Source organism: Hypanus sabinus, chromosome 3 (assembly GCF_030144855.1).
Source record: "Hypanus sabinus isolate sHypSab1 chromosome 3, sHypSab1.hap1, whole genome shotgun sequence".
In the NCBI taxonomy this organism is placed as follows: Eukaryota; Metazoa; Chordata; class Chondrichthyes; order Myliobatiformes; family Dasyatidae; genus Hypanus; species Hypanus sabinus.
In genome coordinates this window covers 16380607-16401799 of record NC_082708.1, presented here as the reverse complement: position 1 = coordinate 16401799, position 21193 = coordinate 16380607, and the positions used below count along the sequence as shown (strand labels likewise).

Below are 21193 nucleotides of genomic sequence, written 5' to 3'. Positions count from 1 at the left end.
TCTCCAAATAATTGTGTCACCAGTAAATTTACCCATTGGTATTTTTGCTGCGCCTAGCCACACAGTCATAGGTGTAGAGAGAGTAGAGCTAAGCACTCATCCTTGAGGTGCACCAATGTTGATAGTCAGCGAAGAGGAGATGTTATTTCTAATCCATCCAGACTGTGATCTCCCAGTGTGGAAGTCAATAATCCAGTTGCACAGGAAGGTACAGAGTGCCAGGTTTTGGAGTTTTTTTTATTAGAACTGAGGGTATAATTGTGTTGAACACTGAGCTGAAGTCAATAAACAGTAGCCTGACAAAAGTATTACTATTGTCCTTGTGATCCAGGACCAAGTGGAGAGCTAGTGGTATTGTATCTGCTGTGAGCCTATTGTGGTGATGGGAAATTGTGGTGATGGGAAATCTGTATAATCTGTATCCCAGGATGTAGAATTTTTCCCCAAACTCCTTGAGGGAGTTTGGAAATTGGAATCTACTGTCTGACAGGACGGCAGAGCTTTGTACTCTCGCAACTAGATAAGCAATTGAAATGGCAAGATATTAGAACATAGAACATAGAAATCTACAGCACATTACAGGCCCTTCGGCCCACAATGCTGTGCTAAACATGTTACCTACTCTACATACTGCCTAGAATTTCCCTACTGCATAGCCATCTATTTTTCTAAGCTCCATGTACCTATCTAAGAGTCTCTTAAAAGACCCTATTGTATCCACAAACCATATATTGAAGACCACAGACCAAGAACTGGGAAATAAGATTAGTATAGATGGATACATGATGGTCACCAGGGGCCAATTTCTGTGAAAGATGGCTCAATATTAATATCATGATTCCAACATACCTTGTGGTTTGACAGGATCTTCATTTAATGCATCTTCTAGGTTGAAACTGATATCATCCTGCCCTGGGTGATGCAACACAAGGATTGAAATCAATTTCCCTCAAAACAGTCACTCTTAATGGTGTCAACAAAAGAGAATTACATCATCAGGATTAGCACCCATAGACTTATAACACTACAGCACAGAAACAGGTGCTCTAGCCCATCTAGTCCATGCCCAACAGAGAGCAAGGCTTTGTGTAGGCACAGTATCAGACCCACTTCTTTCCTTCCTTTTCCTGGATGGTTGAAAACCCAGTGCATCTCAGCAGTAAAATCCTCATATTTGCTGCAAATGGTAGGTTTATTGTCCTGAGCACAATGTACCATCAAAGGGCCAGCATAGGCATTGATACCTAAATGGCTTCCTCTCTGTTTTTGACTACCAGCAGAGGCATCAGACAGGAAAGATACTGATCCACAGGGATATAAAATAAAGTCCATGTTGGTCCTCTTATGGCATGCTGAGGTCACCCTCAGGGATCAGGAGCAACATCTGGGTAGCCTCCAAGTTGATGGCATGAACATCGATTTCTCTAACTTTTAGTAATTCCTCCCCTCTCCTTCCATTTTCCATTCTCCATTCTAGCTCACCTCTTACTTCTTCAATTCTCTTCTGCCCATCATCTCCTTCTGGCACGCCTCCTCCTGCCCTTTTCTCCATGGTTTACTCTCCTCTTCTATCAGATCCCTTCCTCTCCAGCCCTTTCATCTCTTTTTTTTACCAACCACCTCACGGCTTCTCATTTCACCCCACCCCTCCCCTACCGACCTAACTTCCCCCTCACTTGGCTCCACTTATCATTACTTCCACTCCTCCCACCTTCTTATTCTGGCTTCTGCCCCCTTTCCTCTCCAGTTGTAATGAAATGTCTCGGCCCAAAATATTGACAGCATATTCCCTCCATAGATGCCTTCAGAGCTGCTGAGTTCCTCCAACATATTGTGTTTGTTCCTCAAGATTTCCAGTATCTGCAGAGTCTCCTGTAATTATGATTATATTGACTGGTCTGGACACTATAGGCTGAGTGGCCTCAGTTTGAGCTGCAAAGAAACATTGTATTGATCAACTTTCGGTAAGAAGATATTTCTCTGCAAATAGACAATTTTTAGTAAAAGAATACACACCTGTTTGCACACGGGAGTCTTCATCGAAAGCGTCGTTAAGATCAAAGTCATTAGCTTCTAGAAATGAAAATTTTGTAATTAATTCAATTTGTTTCAGAAAATTTTCCAACAGGGCACTTACACTCTGTGGCCACTTCATTAGGTATTTCCTCTACCTAATAAAGTGACCTCTCAACACATGTTTGTGGTCTTCTGCTGCTGTAGTCCATCCACTTCAAGATCTGATGTGCTGTGCATTCAAAGATGTACTTCTGCACACCAGAAAAGCACTGCTACTTTTGGCTGTTTTTATGTCAGAAGCAGAATCAGAATAAGTGTCATGAAATTTGTTAATGGAGCAGCAGCAATACAAGATAGATAATATTGAAAGAAAAACAAAATAAGTAAACCAACTACAATAAGATATGTATGTATATTGAAGAGAATAAAATAGTGCAAAAACAAATAACATATATCAAAAAACAGAAAAAAAGTGAAGTAGTGTTCATGGATTCAATGTCCATTTAGGACTTGGATGGCAGAAGGGAAGAAGCTGTTCCTGAATTGCTCAGTGTGTGCCTTCAGGCTTCAGTACCTCCTGCCTGATGGTAACAATGAGAAGAGGGCATGTCCTGGGTGATGAGGGTCTTTAATAATGGATGTCACATTTCTGAGGCACCGCTCCTTGAAAATGTCTTGGTTACTACAGAGGCTAGTATCCAATATACAGTTAACTAATTTCACAACTTTCTGTAGCTTATTTCAGTCCAGTAAAGTAGCAACCCCCCCCCCCCCCCAAATAGACAGTGATGCCGCCTGCCAGAATGTTCTCCACGGTATATCTATTTAAGTTTTTCAGTGTTTTAGGTGACAAACCGAATCCCTTCAAACTTCTAATGAAATATAGCAGCTGCCTTGCTTTCTTTAGAGCTGCATCAATATTTTTGGACCAGGTTAGATCCTCAGAGATCTAGACACCCAGGAACGTGAAATTGCTCACTCTCTCCACTTCTGACCCCACTTTAAGGATTGGTTCATGTTCCCTTTCCTTACTCTTCCTGATGTCCACACTCAGCTCTTTTCACTTCACTAACATTCTTGCTGCAACACCATTCAACTAGCTGGTATATGTCATCCAGCATGCACTCTCATCTCTATCCAAGATCCTATCAGCAGCCAATTTATAGATGGTGATTGAGTTACAATTACCCACACAGTCATGGGTATAAAAGGAGTAGAAAAGGGAAAGCACACACCTCTGAGGTGTGCCAGTGTTGATTCAGTGAGGAGGAGCTATTATCATTAATCCGCATAGATTGTGGTCTTCTGGTTGAGATGTCAAGGATCCAATTGCAAAAGGAAGTACACAGGTTCAAGTTCTGTAGCTTATCAATCAGGACTGTGGGAATGATGGTGTTAAATGCTGAGCTATAGTCAACGAACAACATCCTGACAGGAGTATGGTTGAATGTCAATTAAACTTGAAATTGATCAGTTCGGGGTGATTGGAGTATCTCAGAACCCGCTGATCTTCTGGGATTTTCACATACAACAGAATCAAGAGTTTTCGGAGAATGGGGCAAAAAGTAAAGAATGTCCAGTGGGTGAAAATACTTAGCAAAAGAGCAATGTCAGAGGGGAATGGACGAGCTGGTTCAAGTTGACAGGAAGGCAACAGTAACTCAAATGGTCACACATTACACCAGTGGCGTGCAGAAGAACATCTGTGGACACACAATACATAGAACCCTGATGTGGATGGCTACTGAACATCAGAAACATACACTCAGTGACCACTTTATTAGACGGTGTAATAAAGTGGCCACAGAGTGTATAATCTGTATCCCAGGATGTAGAATTTTTCCCCAAACTCCTTGAGGGAGTTTGGAAATTGGAATCTACTGTCTGACAGGATGGCAGAGCTTTGTACTCTCGCAACTAGATAAGCAATTGAAATGGCAAGATATTAGAACATAGAAATCTACAGCACATTACAGGCCCTTCGGCCCACAATGCTGTGCCAAACATGTAACCTACTCTACATACTGCCTAGAATTTCCCTACTGCATAGCCATCTATTTTTCTAAGCTCCATGTACCTATCTAAGAGTCTCTTAAAAGACCCTAAGAGTCTCTTAAAAGACCCTAATGTATCTGCAGACGATATATTGAAGACCACGGACCAGGAACTGGTAAATAAGTTTAGTACAGATGGGTACATGATGGTCACTAGGGGCCAATTTCTGTGCTGGATGGCTCAATATTAGTAACGTACCTTGTGGTCTCGCTGTATCTTCATTTAATGCATCTTCTAGGTTGAAACCGAAATTATCCTGCCCTGGGTAATGAAACACAAGGATTGAAATCAATTTCCCTTAAAATAGTCACTCTTATGTTTAATGGTATCGACAAAAGAAAATTACATCATCAGGGTTAGCACTCATAGTCTTAGAACATTACAGCACAGAAACAGGTGCCTTAGCCCATCCAGTCCATGCCCAACAGAGAGCAAGGCTTTGTGAAGGCACAGTATCAGACCCACTTCTTTCCTTCCATTTCCTGGATGGTTGAAAACTTGGTGTATCTCAGCAGTAAAATCCTCATATTTGTTGCCTATGGTAGGTTTACTGTCCCACTTAGCAGTGGAGAAAGTCAGAGCTCACCCAGTCAAGAGAAAGATGGCCCAGTGCATAGAATACAGAGAGATGGAGTTCGAAGTGTAAGATGTACTGGGACAGGAAGTTGCTGCATCAGGTGGGAGATTCACCAAACGTTTGCACACGGGAATCCAGGGCTCAAAGGGAGGCGGCTGACTGGTAGGGATTTGCTGCGTCAAGACGAAGATTTGGATAAAAGTGGCGGACAGATGGTGAGTTGTTTCTTGCTGCATCTGTACACTGTGCCCGTGTCAGCAGCTGATTTCCTTGAGGTGAGAGTGTCTGCTGGATCAATTGTTGGTTCACTCCATTTATTAGGAAAGGTAGAATAGGTCTGCCCCAAGGGCAAAGCAGTGGAAATAATTCAACAGTGAACAGTAACTTTAAAAATAGACTACAAAATAACAAGCCAAAAGAAGAGAGAACAGAAACTAAACACAAGAGGCAACAAAATGAAACTCAGGGGGGAGAGTGAAGTCTCGGAGCAACTGGTTGAGGTTGGCTGGTTCAATGAGTGAAGAGAGACTGCAGATGACAACTGGGTTTAAATAGGCTGCAGGTGATGAGTCTGGAAAGAGCAGAAGTTGAATCATATTCACTGATGGAGACCTGGAAGAGGCTACATTTGCAGGCTGGGAGGTGTCTGTACCATTCACCAATGAGATTAAGAATAAGGTGAATTGTCAAACGAATGTGTGGCTGAGGTAGTGGTGCAGAGACAGGGTTTCAGATTTCTGGATCATTCGATGTCCTCTGGGGAAGGCATGACCACTATAAAAAGGCTGGTTTACACCTGAACCAGAGGGGAACCAATATTCTCGTGGGCAGGTTTGCTAGATCTGTCGGAGAGAGATCTTACTAATTTGGCAGGGAGAAGGGAGGCAGAGTGATAAGGCTGCGGATGAGGCAGTTGGCATAACAACTAAATGCAGTGTGTAATGAGACCTTGAGGAAGGACTGGCAGATGATGGAGCAAAATTGCAGTCAGTCAGATGAACTGAAGTGTAAAATGGGGATAAAATCAAAAAGGGTGATGACTTCAAAACTGAAGGTGTTACATTTGAATGCACACAGTCTATGGAATAAAGCAGATGATTTTGTATGACAGTTAGAGATTGGCAGGTATGACATTGTGGGCATCACTGAGTCATTACTGAAATAAGATCATAGTCGGGAGTTTATCATTGAAGAATACACATTGCATCATAACGACGGGCAGGTAGTCAGGGAGGATTGTGTGGCTCCGTTGGTAAAAAAAAAAAAAATCAAATCCTAAGAAAGAGGTGAGATAGGACTGGAAAATATAGAACCTTTGTGTACAGAGTTAAGAAAGTGCAAGGATAAAAGACCTTGTTGGATGTTATATACAGGCCTCTGAACAGTAGCCAGGATGTAGGATTCAAGTTACAATGAGAGATAGAAAATTAATGTTACGATATTCATGGAGAATTTCAATATGCTGGTAGATAGGTAAAATCAGGTTGGTGCAGAATCCCAAGAGTGGGAATTTGTAGAATGCCTGCAATATGGCTTTTTAGAGCAGTTCATCGTTGAGCACACTAGGGGATCAGCTATTCTGGACTGGGTGTTGGGTAATGAACTGCATTTGATCAGGGAGCATAAGGTAAAGGAAACCTAAGGAGACAGTGATCATGACATGATAGAATTCACTCTGCAGTTTGAGAGGGAGAAGATTGTCAGATGTATCAGTATTACAGTGGAGTAAAGAGAATTTCAGAGGTACGATAGAAGAGTTGGTTAAAGTTGATTGCAAGGGTACATTAGTAGGGATAAGAATGGATGGAGATTCTGGAAAAAAAATTGGAAGTTTTAGGATAGGTACATCCCAAAGACGAGTAAGTTTTCTAAAGGCAGGATGACACAACCACGGCTGATGAAGGAAGTCATAGACTAAAAGCAAAGAAGATACGTTAGTCAAGCCAACTCATATATAATTCCCCTAGGGAGATGGGTCGACATTTGATAACAAGTTATCTTCTGGAAACAGAGTGAGCCTGCAGCACCGAGCACAATGTACCATCGAAGGGCCAGCACAGGCACTGATACCTAAATAGCATCCTCTCTCTTTTTGACTGTCAGCAGAGGCATCAGACAGGAAAGATACTGATCCGCAGGGATGTAAAATAAGGTCCATTTTGCTGCATGTTATCCTCTTATGACATAGAAACATAGAAAACCTACAGCACAATACAAGCCCTTCAGCCCACAATGCTGTCCGAACATGTCCTTACTTTAGAAATTACCTAGGGTTACCCATAGTGTTCTATACCTATCCAGGAGTCTCTTAGAAGACACTATCGTATCTGCCTCCATCAGTGTCACCGGCAGCCCATTCCACACACTCACCACTCTCTGCGTAATAAACTTACCCCTGACATCTCCTCTGTACCTACTTCCAAGCACCTTAAAACTATTCCCTCCCGTGTTAGCCATTTCAGCCCTGGGGAAAAATCTCTAACTATCCACATGATCAATGCCTCTCATCATCTTGTGCATGTCTATCAGGTCACTTCTCATCCTCTGTCGCTCCAAGGTGAAAAGGCCGAATTCACTCAACCCATTCTCATAAGGCATGCGCCCCAATCCAGGCAAAATCCTTGTAAATCTCCTCTGCACACTTTCTATGGCTTCCACATGCTTCCTGTAGTGAGGCGACAAGAACTGAGCACAGTACTCCAAGTGGTGTCTGACCAGGGTCCTATATAGCTGCAACATTACCTCTCAGCTCCTAAACTCAATCCCACGATTGATGAAGGCCAATGCACCATATGCCTTCTTAACCACAGTCAACCTGCACAGCAGCTTTGAGTGTCCTAAAGACTCAGATCCCAAGATCCCCCTGATCTCCACACTGCCAAGACTCTTACCATTAATACTATATTCTGCAATCATATCTGACCTACCAAAATGAACCACCTCACACTTATCTGGGTTAAATGCCATCGGCCACTTCTCAGCCCAGTTTTGTATCCTATCGATGTCCCACTGTAACTTTTGACAACCCTCCACACTATCCACAACACCCTCAACTTTTGTGTCATCAGCAAATTTACGAACGCATCCCTCCACTTCCTCATCCAGATCATTTATAAAAACCACAAAGAGATGGAGTCCCAGAACAGATCCCTGAGGCACACCGCTGGTCACCCTGTTGAGGTCATGTTGAGATCAGCCTCAGTGATCAGGAGGAACACTTTATATTCCATCTGGGTAGCCTCCAACTTGATGACATGAACATCAATTTCTCTAACTTCTGGTAATTCCTCCACAATCCTTCCATTTCCCATTCTCCATTCTGGCTCTCCTCTTACCTCTGCTCTAGTCTACTCATCTGCTCATCATCTCCTTCTGGCATACCACTTTCTGCCCTTTTTCCCCAAAGTTCACTTTCCCCTCCTATCAGATTTCTTCCTCTCCAGCCCTTTATCTCTTCCACCAATCACCTCACAGCTTCTCACTTCATCACCTCTCCCTCACGGACCTAACCTCCCCCTCACTTGGCTCCACTTTGCATTCCTTCCATTCCCAAGTTTCTTCTGACTTCTGCCCCTTTTCTCTCCAGTTGTAATGAAATGTCTTGGCCTAAAATATTGACAGCATATTCCCTCCATAGATGCCTTCAGAACTGCTGAGTTCCTCCATCATTTTGTGTTTGTTCCTCAAGATTTCAAGTATCTGCAGATTCTCTTGTGCTTATGATTATATTGGCAGGTCTGGACAGTTTAGGCTGCAAAGAAACATTGTGTTGATCATGATTGACTGAGCAGGTACTTGCATTAGGTATACCTAATAAAGTGGCCATTGCATGTAAAGTTTCCATATTTGGTGCAGAGGTTTAATGTTTGCCAAGCTTTTGGAGATTGTGATCCTTAGTTTGAATGAATTCCAGCTGAGCATAAACTTGGCAGTGACCAATATTAAAATGGTGCCTGAACTTGTACGACGACAGTGCATTCTTGCTAGAGTAATTGGTAAGAGTGTGGCACCAATTCTAAAATTAAAGATTTCCTTTATTTATCACATTCACATTGAAACATAGAGTGAAATACGTCATTTGCATCAATGACCAACAGAGCCTGAGGATGTGCTGGTGGCAACATCTTGTTTCCGTGCTTCCACAAGTGTCTCCATACTTCCAATGCCAATTTAGCATCACATAACTTTCTAAACTTAACCCTATCCAGCTTGTCTTTGGACTGTGGGAGGAAACTGGATCAGCTAGAGGAAACCCATACAGTCACGTGGAGAACGTACTAGACTACATTGGGAATCAAACCCTCTATCTTACAGATGACACTGTGAAGTGTTGTGGTAACCACTACAGTACCATGCTGCCCTTTGGGAGCAATAAGCGGGCAAGACTGGCAGCGGCATAGACTGGTTTTCTGCAGCCCCTAGGTCCAATCCAAATTCTTTGAAAAATACAATTTTGCACATTTCAAAAAGAACAAAGAAAAATACAGCACTGTACAGGCCATTCAGCCCACAATGTTGTGCTGACCCTTAAACCCTGCCTTCCATATAACCCCCCACCTTAAATTCCTCCATATACCTGTCTAGTAGTCTCTTAAATTTCACTAGTGTATCTGCCTCCACCACTGACTCAGGCAGTGCATTCCACACACCAACCACTCTCTGAGTAAAAAACCTTCCTCTAATATCCCCCTTGAACTTCCCTCCCCTTACCTTAAAGCCATGTCCTCTTGTACTGAGCAGTGGTACCCTGGAGAAGAGATGCTGGCTGTCCACTCTATCTATTCCTCTTAATATCTTGTACACCTCTATCATGTCTCCTCTCATCCTCCTTCTCTCCAGAGAGTAAAGCCCTAGCTCCCTTAATCGCTGATCATAATGCATACTCTCTAAATCAGGCAACATCCTGGTAAATCTCCACTGTACCCTTTCCAATTTCCTCTCTCCTGTAGCTGCATAACAGAAAACTAAAATTGAATCTGCTTCTCTTACTTTGTTTATCCTACAAGTAGTATTTCTTACCTACCTACAGGAAAGATATCAAAAAGACTAAAAGAGTACAGAGATAATTTACAAGGATGTTACTGGGACTGGAGGACATGAGTTATAGTGAAAGGTTAAACAAGTTGGGATATTATTCCCCAGAGCACAGGAAAATGAGAGGAGATTTGATAGAGACATATAAAACTATGATGGGTATAGATAGTGGAAAAAGCCTGCTTGCATTTACCCTGAGGTTGGGTGTGACTAGAACTAGAGGTCATTGATTAAGAGTGAAAGGTGAAATGTTGAAGGGGAAAATGAAGGGGAACTTCTACACAGAGGATAGTGACAAGTGCGAAATAAGGTACCAGTGGAAGCGATAGATGTGGGTCTGATTTCAACATTTAAGAGAGGTTTGGATAGGTACATGGATGGTAGGGGAATGGATGACTTTGTCCAGGTGCAGACCAATAGGACTAGGCAGAATCATAGCTTGGCATGGACTAACTGGGCCAAGGGGCCTGCTGCTGTGCTGTGGTGACTCTGTAAGGTTGCTGATGACACAGAAGTTGGGGGTGTTGTGGATAGTCTGGAGGCTTGACAGAGGTTACAGCGGGACATCGTTAGGATGCAGAACTGGGCTGAGAAGAATGCACTGCCCGCAGTGCCAGTGGAGGCAGATACAATAGGGTCTTTCAACCCAGATAAGTGTGAAGTGGTTCATTTTTGTAGGTCAAATTTGAAGGCAGAATATAATATTAAGGGTAAGACTCTTGGCAGTGTGGAGGATCCGTGAGATCTTGGGGTCCATGTCCATAGGTCACTCAAAGCTGCTGTGCAGGTTGACAGTGTTTTTAAGAAGGTGTATGGTGTGTTGGCCTTCATCAACTGTGGGATTGAGTTCAAGAGCCATGAGGTAATGTTACAGCTGTATAAAACCTTGGTCGGACCCCACTTGGAGTACTGTGCTCAGTTCTGATCACCTCACTACAGGAAGGATGTTGATACTATAGGGACAGTGCAAAGGAGATTTACAAGGTTGTTGCCTGGATTGGAGGGTGTACCATATGAGAATAGATTGAGTGAACTTGGCCTTTTCTCCTTGGAGTGACAGAGGATGAGAGGTGACCTGATAGAGGGGTATAAGATGATGAGGGGCATTGATCGTGCAGAAAACCAGAGGCTTTTTCCCAGGGCTGAAATGGCTAACACGAGGGGACATAGTTTTAAGGTGCTTGGAAATAGGTACCAAAGGGATGTCAGGGGTAAGTTTCTCACACAGAGAGTGATGGGTGCATGGAATGCACTGTCAGCGACGGTGGTAGATACGGATACAATAGGGTCTTTTAAGAGCCTCTTAAATAGGTACATGGAGCTTAGACAAATAGAGGGCTTTGCAGTAGGGAAATTCTAGGCAGTTTCTAGAGTAGGTTACATGGTCAGCACAACATTGTGGGCCAAAGGGCCTGTAATGTGCTGTAGATTCCTATGTTCTATAACCTCTTGCAAATGCAAGGTCTTGCACTTTGGTAGTTTAAAGGCAGGTGGGAAATACACTGTGTGATAAACAAATCAGAATCAGAATCTGGTTCAATATCACCAGCATGCATTGTGAATCTTCTTGTTTTGTGGCAGCAGTGCATTGCATTACATCATAATAAAAATTATAAATTACAGCAGGTATATAAAAGTAAAGAGAGGGATAGAATACTGGGGGTTCATGGGTTCAATGTTCATTCAGAAATTTGATGGTGGAGAAAAACAAGCTGTTCCTAAAATACTGAGTGTGTGTTGTCGGGCTCCTGTGCTTCCTCTTTGATGGTAACAATCTGAAAGAGGGCATGTCATGGATGCTGGGGAGGCTAGTGCCCATGATGGAGCTAGCTGAGTTTACAACTTTCTGCAGGTTTTTCCAATCCTGTGCATTGGCCCCTCCACGGCCGACAGTGACGCAACCACAGTACATCTCTAGAGGTTTACAAGTGTCTTTGGAGACATGCCAATTCTCCTCAAACTCCCAACTGAAATATAGCCACTGGCATGCCTGCTTCATAATTGAATCAGTACATCAGGCCCAGGGCAAATCTTCAGAAATGTAGACACCCAGTAACTTGAAACTGCTTACCCTTTCCTCAGCTGACCCCTGGTGTGTGCTTCTCTTGACTTTCCCATGCTAAAGTCCACAATCAACATTGAACGCAAGATTGTCATTGTAACACCACCCAACCAACCGACCAACCTCACTACAGTACGCCTCCTCTGAGATTCTCCAAATAATTGTGTCACCAGTAAATTTACCCATTGGTATTTTTGCTGCGCCTAGCCACACAGTCATAGGTGTAGAGAGAGTAGAGCTAAGCACTCATCCTTGAGGTGCACCAATGTTGATAGTCAGCGAAGAGGAGATGTTATTTCTAATCCATCCAGACTGTGATCTCCCAGTGTGGAAGTCAATAATCCAGTTGCACAGGAAGGTACAGAGTGCCAGGTTTTGGAGTTTTTTTTATTAGAACTGAGGGTATAATTGTGTTGAACACTGAGCTGAAGTCAATAAACAGTAGCCTGTGGCGGCTCATTTCCTAGCGTATGCGAACCGACTCACAATTAGATAGCCTACGGGGGTTTGCGAGCACAGAGCTTTGGAGCCTTTTCGCCATGGGGGGCCGGTTGACAGAGGCTTAAAAGTGAGGCTGAAGTTTTCGAATAAAGTTTTTCCTTCGACTGCAGTTACCGACTCCGTGTCGTAATTTTAGCGCTGTTTGTAGCACACCGCTACAATTGGTGACCCCGACGGTCCAAACGATTTTTGGACCAGAAATGACCGACGCCGCCTCTGTTCATGCGGTTTCGTTGAAACTGCCGGGTTTCTGGACACAGCGCCCGGACCTATGGTTCCAGCAAGCCGAAGCCCAATTCCACGTTCGCCAGATCACCTCAGAAGACACCCGCTACTACTACGTGGTGAGCTCCCTCGACCAGGACACAGCTGCCCAGGTCGCGGAGTTCGTACAGTCGCCCCCGGCAGACGGCAAGTACACGGAATTCAAAGCCCTGCTCCTCAGGACTTTCGGACTCTCACGGCGCGAGCGGGCTGCCCGTTTACTGCACCTGGATGGCTTGGGAGACAGACCTCCATCGGCTTTAATGAACGAGATGTTGTCTCTGGCCGAGGGACACACAGGCCTCATGTTTGAGCAGGCATTCCTGGAGCAGCTGCCCGAGGACATACGCCTGCTGCTGTCCGACGCGGATTTCAGTGACCCCCGGAAGGTGGCAGCCCGGGCGGACTTGCTGTGGAACGCCAAAAAGGTGAGCGGGGCGTCCATCGCACAGATCTCCCAGCCACGCTCCCGGCAGCAAACCAGTCCAGGCCCGGCCGCAGAGCCCACTAACCCCCGGCCCAATGACCACTGGTGCTTCTACCACCAGCGGTGGGGCGCAGAAGCCCGCCGTTGCCGCCCGCCCTGCAAGTTCCCGGGAAACGCCAGGGCCAGCCGCCGCTGATGGCTACGGCGGCTGGCCATCGGGATAGCCTCCTGTATGTGTGGGATAGCAGGTCGGGACGCCGCTTCTTGGTCGATACTGGGGCTGAGGTCAGCGTTTTACCTCCGACAAGTTACGACACTCGCAGCAGGGCACCGGGTCCCCCCCTGAGGGCCGTGAATGGCAGCACAGTAAGGACCTATGGCACCCGTCAGGTGCAGCTACAGTTCGGCCCCAGCCAGTTCACGTGGGACTTCACACTGGCCGCCGTAGCCCAACCGCTTCTGGGTGCGGATTTTTTGCGAGCTCACAGCCTGCTGGTTGACCTGCCCAGGAAGAGAATGGTCCTCGCCGAGACCTTTCAGACGTTCTCCCTGGGTGAAGCCCAGTTGCCAGCTCCTCACCTCGACTCCATCACGCTGTCCGACAACGACTTCACCAGGGTCCTGGCGGAGTTCCCATCGGTTCTGGCACCGCAGTTCACAGCAGCCATGCCCAGGCACGGCGTACAGCACCACATCCCGACACAGGGACCACCCCTCCATGCCCGTGCTCGGCGGCTTCCCCCGGACAAGCTCCGACTGGCGAAGGAGGAGTTCCAGAGAATGGAGGAATTGGGGATCATCCGGCGGTCCGACAGCCCCTGGGCTTCCCCCCTGCACATGGTGCCCAAAGCGACGGGGGGCTGGAGACCGTGCGGCGACTACCGCAGGCTGAACGAGGCTACCACACCGGACCGCTACCCTGTGCCGCACATTCAGGACTTTGCGGCAAACCTGCACGGCGCCCGGATCTTCTCCAAGGTCGACCTTGTCCGAGGGTACCATCAAATCCCGATGCATCCTGACGACGTCCCCAAGACGGCTCTCATCACCCCGTTTGGCCTCTTCGAGTTCCTCCGCATGCCGTTCGGCCTGACGAATGCCGCACAGACGTTCCAGCGGTTAATGGACGCGGTGGGACGGGACCTGGACTTCGCGTTCATCTATTTGGATGACATCCTCATAGCCAGCGGCAGTCGTCAGGAGCATCTGTCCCACCTCCGTCAACTCTGCGCCCGACTGAGTGAGTACGGTCTTACAATTAACCCTGCCAAATGCCAGTTCGGACTTGATACCATTGACTTCCTGGGCCACAGGATTACTAAAGACGGGGCAACCCCTCTGCCCGCTAAGGTAGATGCGGTCCGCCACTTCCCCCGACCCACCACGGTCAAAGGCCTTCAGGAATTCGTAGGTATGGTCAATTTCTACCGCCGCTTCCTCCCTTCAGCTGCCCGGATCATGCGCCCCCTGTTCGCCCTGATGTCGGGTCCGAGCAAGGACATTACCTGGGACGAGGAGTCCGCCGCCGCTTTCGTTCAAACGAAGGAAGCTTTGGCTGACGCCGCAATGCTAGTACATCCCAGAATGGACACCCCTACCGCCCTCACAGTGGACGCATCAAACACGGCAGTCGGTGGGGTGCTGGAGCAGCTCATCGCAGGTCGCTGGCAACCCCTGGCGTTTTTCAGCAAACACCTGCGGCCACCCGAGCTCAAGTACAGTGCTTTTGACCGGGAACTGTTGGCGCTCTACCTGGCAATCCGGCATTTCAGGTACTTCCTAGAAGGTCGGCCCTTCACCGCGTTCACGGACCACAAGCCGCTTACCTTTGCGTTTACGAAAGCATCCGACCCCTGGTCATCCCGCCAGCAACGCCACCTGTCCTACATCTCTGAATACACAACGGATGTCCGGCACGTCTCGGGTAAGGACAATGTCGTGGCGGATGCGCTCTCTCGCCCTACCGTTCATGCCCTTTCCCAAGGGGTAGACTTTGAGGCACTGGCAGAGGCACAGCAGGTAGATGAGGAGATTCCGAGTTACAGGACTGCAGTCTCTGGTTTGCAGCTCCAGGACTTCCCCGTGGGCCCAGGTGAGAGGACCCTACTCTGTGACGTCGCCACCAACCAGCCCCGTCCGGTCGTCCCCGCAGCCTGGCGGCGACGTGTTTTCGACTCCATTCATAACTTGGCGCATCCCTCCATCCGGACAACTGTCCGGATGGTTTCCAGCAGGTTCGTTTGGCACGGACTCCGCAAACAGGTCAGTGAATGGGCCAGGACGTGCATGCACTGCCAGACGGCCAAGGTTCAGCGGCACACCAAAGCCCCACCGCAGCAGTTCCATCCCGCCCACCGGCGTTTCGACCACATTCATGTGGATATCGTGGGCCCCCTGCCAGTGTCGCGCGGAGCGCGTTACCTCCTGACTATCGTGGACCGGTTCACAAGATGGCCAGAGGCGGTCCCGCTCACCGACACCACCTCCGAATCTTGCGCCCGAGCCCTGATCGCCACCTGGATATCCCGCTTTGGTGTACCAGCCCACATTACCTCCGACAGAGGCGCCCAGTTCACCTCCAGCCTGTGGTCAGCTATGGCCAGCCTTTTGGGGACTCAGCTGCACCACACCACTGCCTACCACCCACAGTCGAACGGGCTAGTGGAGCGTTTCCACCGTCACCTGAAGTCGGCCCTCATGGCCCGCCTGCGAGGAGCCAACTGGGCGGACGAGCTTCCCTGGGTCCTTCTCGGCATCCGCACAGCGCCCAAGGACGACCTGCACGCCTCGTCGGCCGAGTTGGTATACGGCGCGCCCCTGGCCGTCCCCGGGGAGTTCCTACCAGCCCCGAGGGGGCAAGAGGAAGAACCCGCTGCAGTCCTGGGCAGACTTCGCGAGAAGCTCGGTAACCTGGCCCCCATACCCACTTCACAGCATGGGCGGCACCCGACCTGCGTACCCAAAGACCTACGGAACTGTAAGTTTGTGTTTGTACGAAGGGGCGGGCATCGGCCACCGCTGCAGCGGCCATACGAGGGGCCGTTTACGGTGCTCCGGAACAACGGGTCCACGTTCGTGCTGGACGTTGGGGGGAAGGAGGAGGTTTTCACGGTGGACCGCCTCAAGCCGGCCCATGTGGACCTGGCGCAACCGGCCGAGTTTCCGGCGCCTCGGCGCAGAGGCCGACCTCCCAAGCAGGTTCTGGCCCAGGCTGTGGACATTGGGGGGTGTATCGCCGGTTCTGGGGGGGGGTTATGTGGCGGCTCATTTCCTAGCGTATGCGAACCGACTCACAATTAGATAGCCTACGGGGGTTTGCGAGCACAGAGCTTTGGAGCCTTTTCGCCATGGGGGGCCGGTTGACAGAGGCTTAAAAGTGAGGCTGAAGTTTTCGAATAAAGTTTTTCCTTCGACTGCAGTTACCGACTCCGTGTCGTAATTTTAGCGCTGTTTGTAGCACACCGCTACAAGCCTGACAAAAGTATTACTATTGTCCTTGTGATCCAGGACCAAGTGGAGAGCTAGTGGTATTGTATCTGCTGTGAGCCTATTGTGGTGATGGGAAATTGTGGTGATGGGAAATCTGTATAATCTGTATCCCAGGATGTAGAATTTTTCCCCAAACTCCTTGAGGGAGTTTGGAAATTGGAATCTACTGTCTGACAGGACGGCAGAGCTTTGTACTCTCGCAACTAGATAAGCAATTGAAATGGCAAGATATTAGAACATAGAACATAGAAATCTACAGCACATTACAGGCCCTTCGGCCCACAATGCTGTGCTAAACATGTTACCTACTCTACATACTGCCTAGAATTTCCCTACTGCATAGCCATCTATTTTTCTAAGCTCCATGTACCTATCTAAGAGTCTCTTAAAAGACCCTATTGTATCCACAAACCATATATTGAAGACCACAGACCAAGAACTGGGAAATAAGATTAGTATAGATGGATACATGATGGTCACCAGGGGCCAATTTCTGTGAAAGATGGCTCAATATTAATATCATGATTCCAACATACCTTGTGGTTTGACAGGATCTTCATTTAATGCATCTTCTAGGTTGAAACTGATATCATCCTGCCCTGGGTGATGCAACACAAGGATTGAAATCAATTTCCCTCAAAACAGTCACTCTTAATGGTGTCAACAAAAGAGAATTACATCATCAGGATTAGCACCCATAGACTTATAACACTACAGCACAGAAACAGGTGCTCTAGCCCATCTAGTCCATGCCCAACAGAGAGCAAGGCTTTGTGTAGGCACAGTATCAGACCCACTTCTTTCCTTCCTTTTCCTGGATGGTTGAAAACCCAGTGCATCTCAGCAGTAAAATCCTCATATTTGCTGCAAATGGTAGGTTTATTGTCCTGAGCACAATGTACCATCAAAGGGCCAGCATAGGCATTGATACCTAAATGGCTTCCTCTCTGTTTTTGACTACCAGCAGAGGCATCAGACAGGAAAGATACTGATCCACAGGGATATAAAATAAAGTCCATGTTGGTCCTCTTATGGCATGCTGAGGTCACCCTCAGGGATCAGGAGCAACATCTGGGTAGTCTCCAAGTTGATGGCATGAACATCGATTTCTCTAACTTTTAGTAATTCCTCCCCTCTCCTTCCATTTTCCATTCTCCATTCTAGCTCACCTCTTACTTCTTCAATTCTCTTCTGCCCATCATCTCCTTCTGGCACGCCTCCTCCTGCCCTTTTCTCCATGGTTTACTCTCCTCTTCTATCAGATCCCTTCCTCTCCAGCCCTTTCATCTCTTTTTTTTACCAACCACCTCACGGCTTCTCATTTCACCCCACCCCTCCCCTACCGACCTAACTTCCCCCTCACTTGGCTCCACTTATCATTACTTCCACTCCTCCCACCTTCTTATTCTGGCTTCTGCCCCCTTTCCTCTCCAGTTGTAATGAAATGTCTCGGCCCAAAATATTGACAGCATATTCCCTCCATAGATGCCTTCAGAGCTGCTGAGTTCCTCCAACATATTGTGTTTGTTCCTCAAGATTTCCAGTATCTGCAGAGTCTCCTGTAATTATGATTATATTGACTGGTCTGGACACTATAGGCTGAGTGGCCTCAGTTTGAGCTGCAAAGAAACATTGTATTGATCAACTTTCGGTAAGAAGATATTTCTCTGCAAATAGACAATTTTTAGTAAAAGAATACACACCTGTTTGCACACGGGAGTCTTCATCGAAAGCGTCGTTAAGATCAAAGTCATTAGCTTCTAGAAATGAAAATTTTGTAATTAATTCAATTTGTTTCAGAAAATTTTCCAACAGGGCACTTACACTCTGTGGCCACTTCATTAGGTATTTCCTCTACCTAATAAAGTGACCTCTCAACACATGTTTGTGGTCTTCTGCTGCTGTAGTCCATCCACTTCAAGATCTGATGTGCTGTGCATTCAAAGATGTACTTCTGCACACCAGAAAAGCACTGCTACTTTTGGCTGTTTTTATGTCAGAAGCAGAATCAGAATAAGTGTCATGAAATTTGTTAATGGAGCAGCAGCAATACAAGATAGATAATATTGAAAGAAAAACAAAATAAGTAAACCAACTACAATAAGATATGTATGTATATTGAAGAGAATAAAATAGTGCAAAAACAAATAACATATATCAAAAAACAGAAAAAAAGTGAAGTAGTGTTCATGGATTCAATGTCCATTTAGGACTTGGATGGCAGAAGGGAAGAAGCTGTTCCTGAATTGCTCAGTGTGTGCCTTCAGGCTTCAGTACCTCCTGCCTGATGGTAACAATGAGAAGAGGGCATGTCCTGGGTGATGAGGGTCTTTAATAATGGATGTCACATTTCTGAGGCACCGCTCCTTGAAAATGTCTTGGTTACTACAGAGGCTAGTATCCAATATACAGTTAACTAATTTCACAACTTTCTGTAGCTTATTTCAGTCCAGTAAAGTAGCAACCCCCCCCCCCCCCAAATAGACAGTGATGCCGCCTGCCAGAATGTTCTCCACGGTATATCTATTTAAGTTTTTCAGTGTTTTAGGTGACAAACCGAATCCCTTCAAACTTCTAATGAAATATAGCAGCTGCCTTGCTTTCTTTAGAGCTGCATCAATATTTTTGGACCAGGTTAGATCCTCAGAGATCTAGACACCCAGGAACGTGAAATTGCTCACTCTCTCCACTTCTGACCCCACTTTAAGGATTGGTTCATGTTCCCTTTCCTTACTCTTCCTGATGTCCACACTCAGCTCTTTTCACTTCACTAACATTCTTGCTGCAACACCATTCAACTAGCTGGTATATGTCATCCAGCATGCACTCTCATCTCTATCCAAGATCCTATCAGCAGCCAATTTATAGATGGTGATTGAGTTACAATTACCCACACAGTCATGGGTATAAAAGGAGTAGAAAAGGGAAAGCACACACCTCTGAGGTGTGCCAGTGTTGATTCAGTGAGGAGGAGCTATTATCATTAATCCGCATAGATTGTGGTCTTCTGGTTGAGATGTCAAGGATCCAATTGCAAAAGGAAGTACACAGGTTCAAGTTCTGTAGCTTATCAATCAGGACTGTGGGAATGATGGTGTTAAATGCTGAGCTATAGTCAACGAACAACATCCTGACAGGAGTATGGTTGAATGTCAATTAAACTTGAAATTGATCAGTTCGGGGTGATTGGAGTATCTCAGAACCCGCTGATCTTCTGGGATTTTCACATACAACAGAATGAAGAGTTTTCGGAGAATGGGGCAAAAAGTAAAGAATGTCCAGTGGGTGAAAATACTTAGCAAAAGAGCAAGGTCAGAGGGGAATGGACGAGCTGGTTCAAGTTGACAGGAAGGCAACAGTAACTCAAATGGTCACACATTACACCAGTGGCGTGCAGAAGAACATCTGTGGACACACAATACATAGAACCCTGATGTGGATGGCTACTGAACATCAGAAACATACACTCAGTGACCACTTTATTAGACGGTGTAATAAAGTGGCCACAGAGTGTATAATCTGTATCCCAGGATGTAGAATTTTTCCCCAAACTCCTTGAGGGAGTTTGGAAATTGGAATCTACTGTCTGACAGGATGGCAGAGCTTTGTACTCTCGCAACTAGATAAGCAATTGAAATGGCAAGATATTAGAACATAGAAATCTACAGCACATTACAGGCCCTTCAGCCCACAATGCTGTGCCAAACATGTAACCTACTCTACATACTGCCTAGAATTTCCCTACTGCATAGCCATCTATTTTTCTAAGCTCCATGTACCTATCTAAGAGTCTCTTAAAAGACCCTAAGAGTCTCTTAAAAGACCCTAATGTATCTGCAGACGATACATTGAAGACCACGGACCAGGAACTGGTAAATAAGTTTAGTACAGATGGGTACATGATGGTCACTAGGGGCCAATTTCTGTGCTGGATGGCTCAATATTAGTAACGTACCTTGTGGTCTCGCTGTATCTTCATTTAATGCATCTTCTAGGTTGAAACCGAAATCATCCTGCCCTGGGTAATGAAACACAAGGATTGAAATCAATTTCCCTTAAAATAGTCACTCTTATGTTTAATGGTATCGACAAAAGAAAATTACATCATCAGGGTTAGCACTCATAGTCTTAGAACATTACAGCACAGAAACAGGTGCCTTAGCCCATCCAGTCCATGCCCAACAGAGAGCAAGGCTTTGTGAAGGCACAGTATCAGACCCACTTCTTTCCTTCCATTTCCTGGATGGTTGAAAACTTGGTGTATCTCAGCAGTAAAATCCTCATATTTGTTGCCTATGGTAGGTTTACTGTCCCACTTAGCAGTGGAGAAAGTCAGAGCTCACCCAGTCAAGAGAAAGATGGCCCAGTGCATAGAATACAGAGAGATGGAGCTCGAAGTGTAAGATGTACTGGGACAGGAAGTTGCTGCATCAGGTGGGAGATTCACCAAACGTTTGCACACGGGAATCCAGGGCTCAAAGGGAGGCAGCTGACTGGTAGGGATTTGCTGCGTCAAGACGAAGATTTGGATAAAAGTGGCGGACAGATGGTGAGTTGTTTCTTGCTGCATCTGTACACTGTGCCCGTGTCAGCAGCTGATTTCCTTGAGGTGAGAGTGTCTGCTGGATCAATTGTTGGTTCACTCCATTTATTAGGAAAGGTAGAATAGGTCTGCCCCAAGGGCAAAGCAGTGGAAATAATTCAACAGTGAACAGTAACTTTAAAAATAGACTACAAAATAACAAGCCAAAAGAAGAGAGAACAGAAA

At 46.4% G+C, this 21193-nt stretch overlaps 1 protein-coding gene across 6 annotated transcripts in view; it reads right to left on the bottom strand.

Moving 5' to 3' along the window:
- Window positions 1-21193, bottom strand: part of LOC132391068 (putative testis-expressed protein 13C) — a 92464-nt gene that overhangs the window by 46743 nt on the left and 24528 nt on the right. For 4 of the 6 annotated variants that reach the window (XR_009511084.1, XR_009511083.1, XR_009511082.1 and 1 more), the window contains exons 2-7: window positions 20381-20443; window positions 18129-18185; window positions 16962-17024; window positions 4270-4332; window positions 2017-2073; window positions 850-912 (exon numbers count right to left, since the gene is read on the bottom strand). Coding sequence is in view for 3 of the 6 variants with exons in the window: in XM_059963773.1 (XP_059819756.1) it covers window positions 850-912; window positions 2017-2073; window positions 4270-4332; window positions 16962-17024; window positions 18129-18185; window positions 20381-20443 (366 nt within the window). In the remaining 3 variants the exon portion in view is untranslated. The remainder of the gene's footprint in view (window positions 1-849; window positions 913-2016; window positions 2074-4269; window positions 4333-16961; window positions 17025-18128; window positions 18186-20380; window positions 20444-21193) is intronic. The other 2 variants (XM_059963775.1, XM_059963776.1) reach the window with 2 other exon arrangements.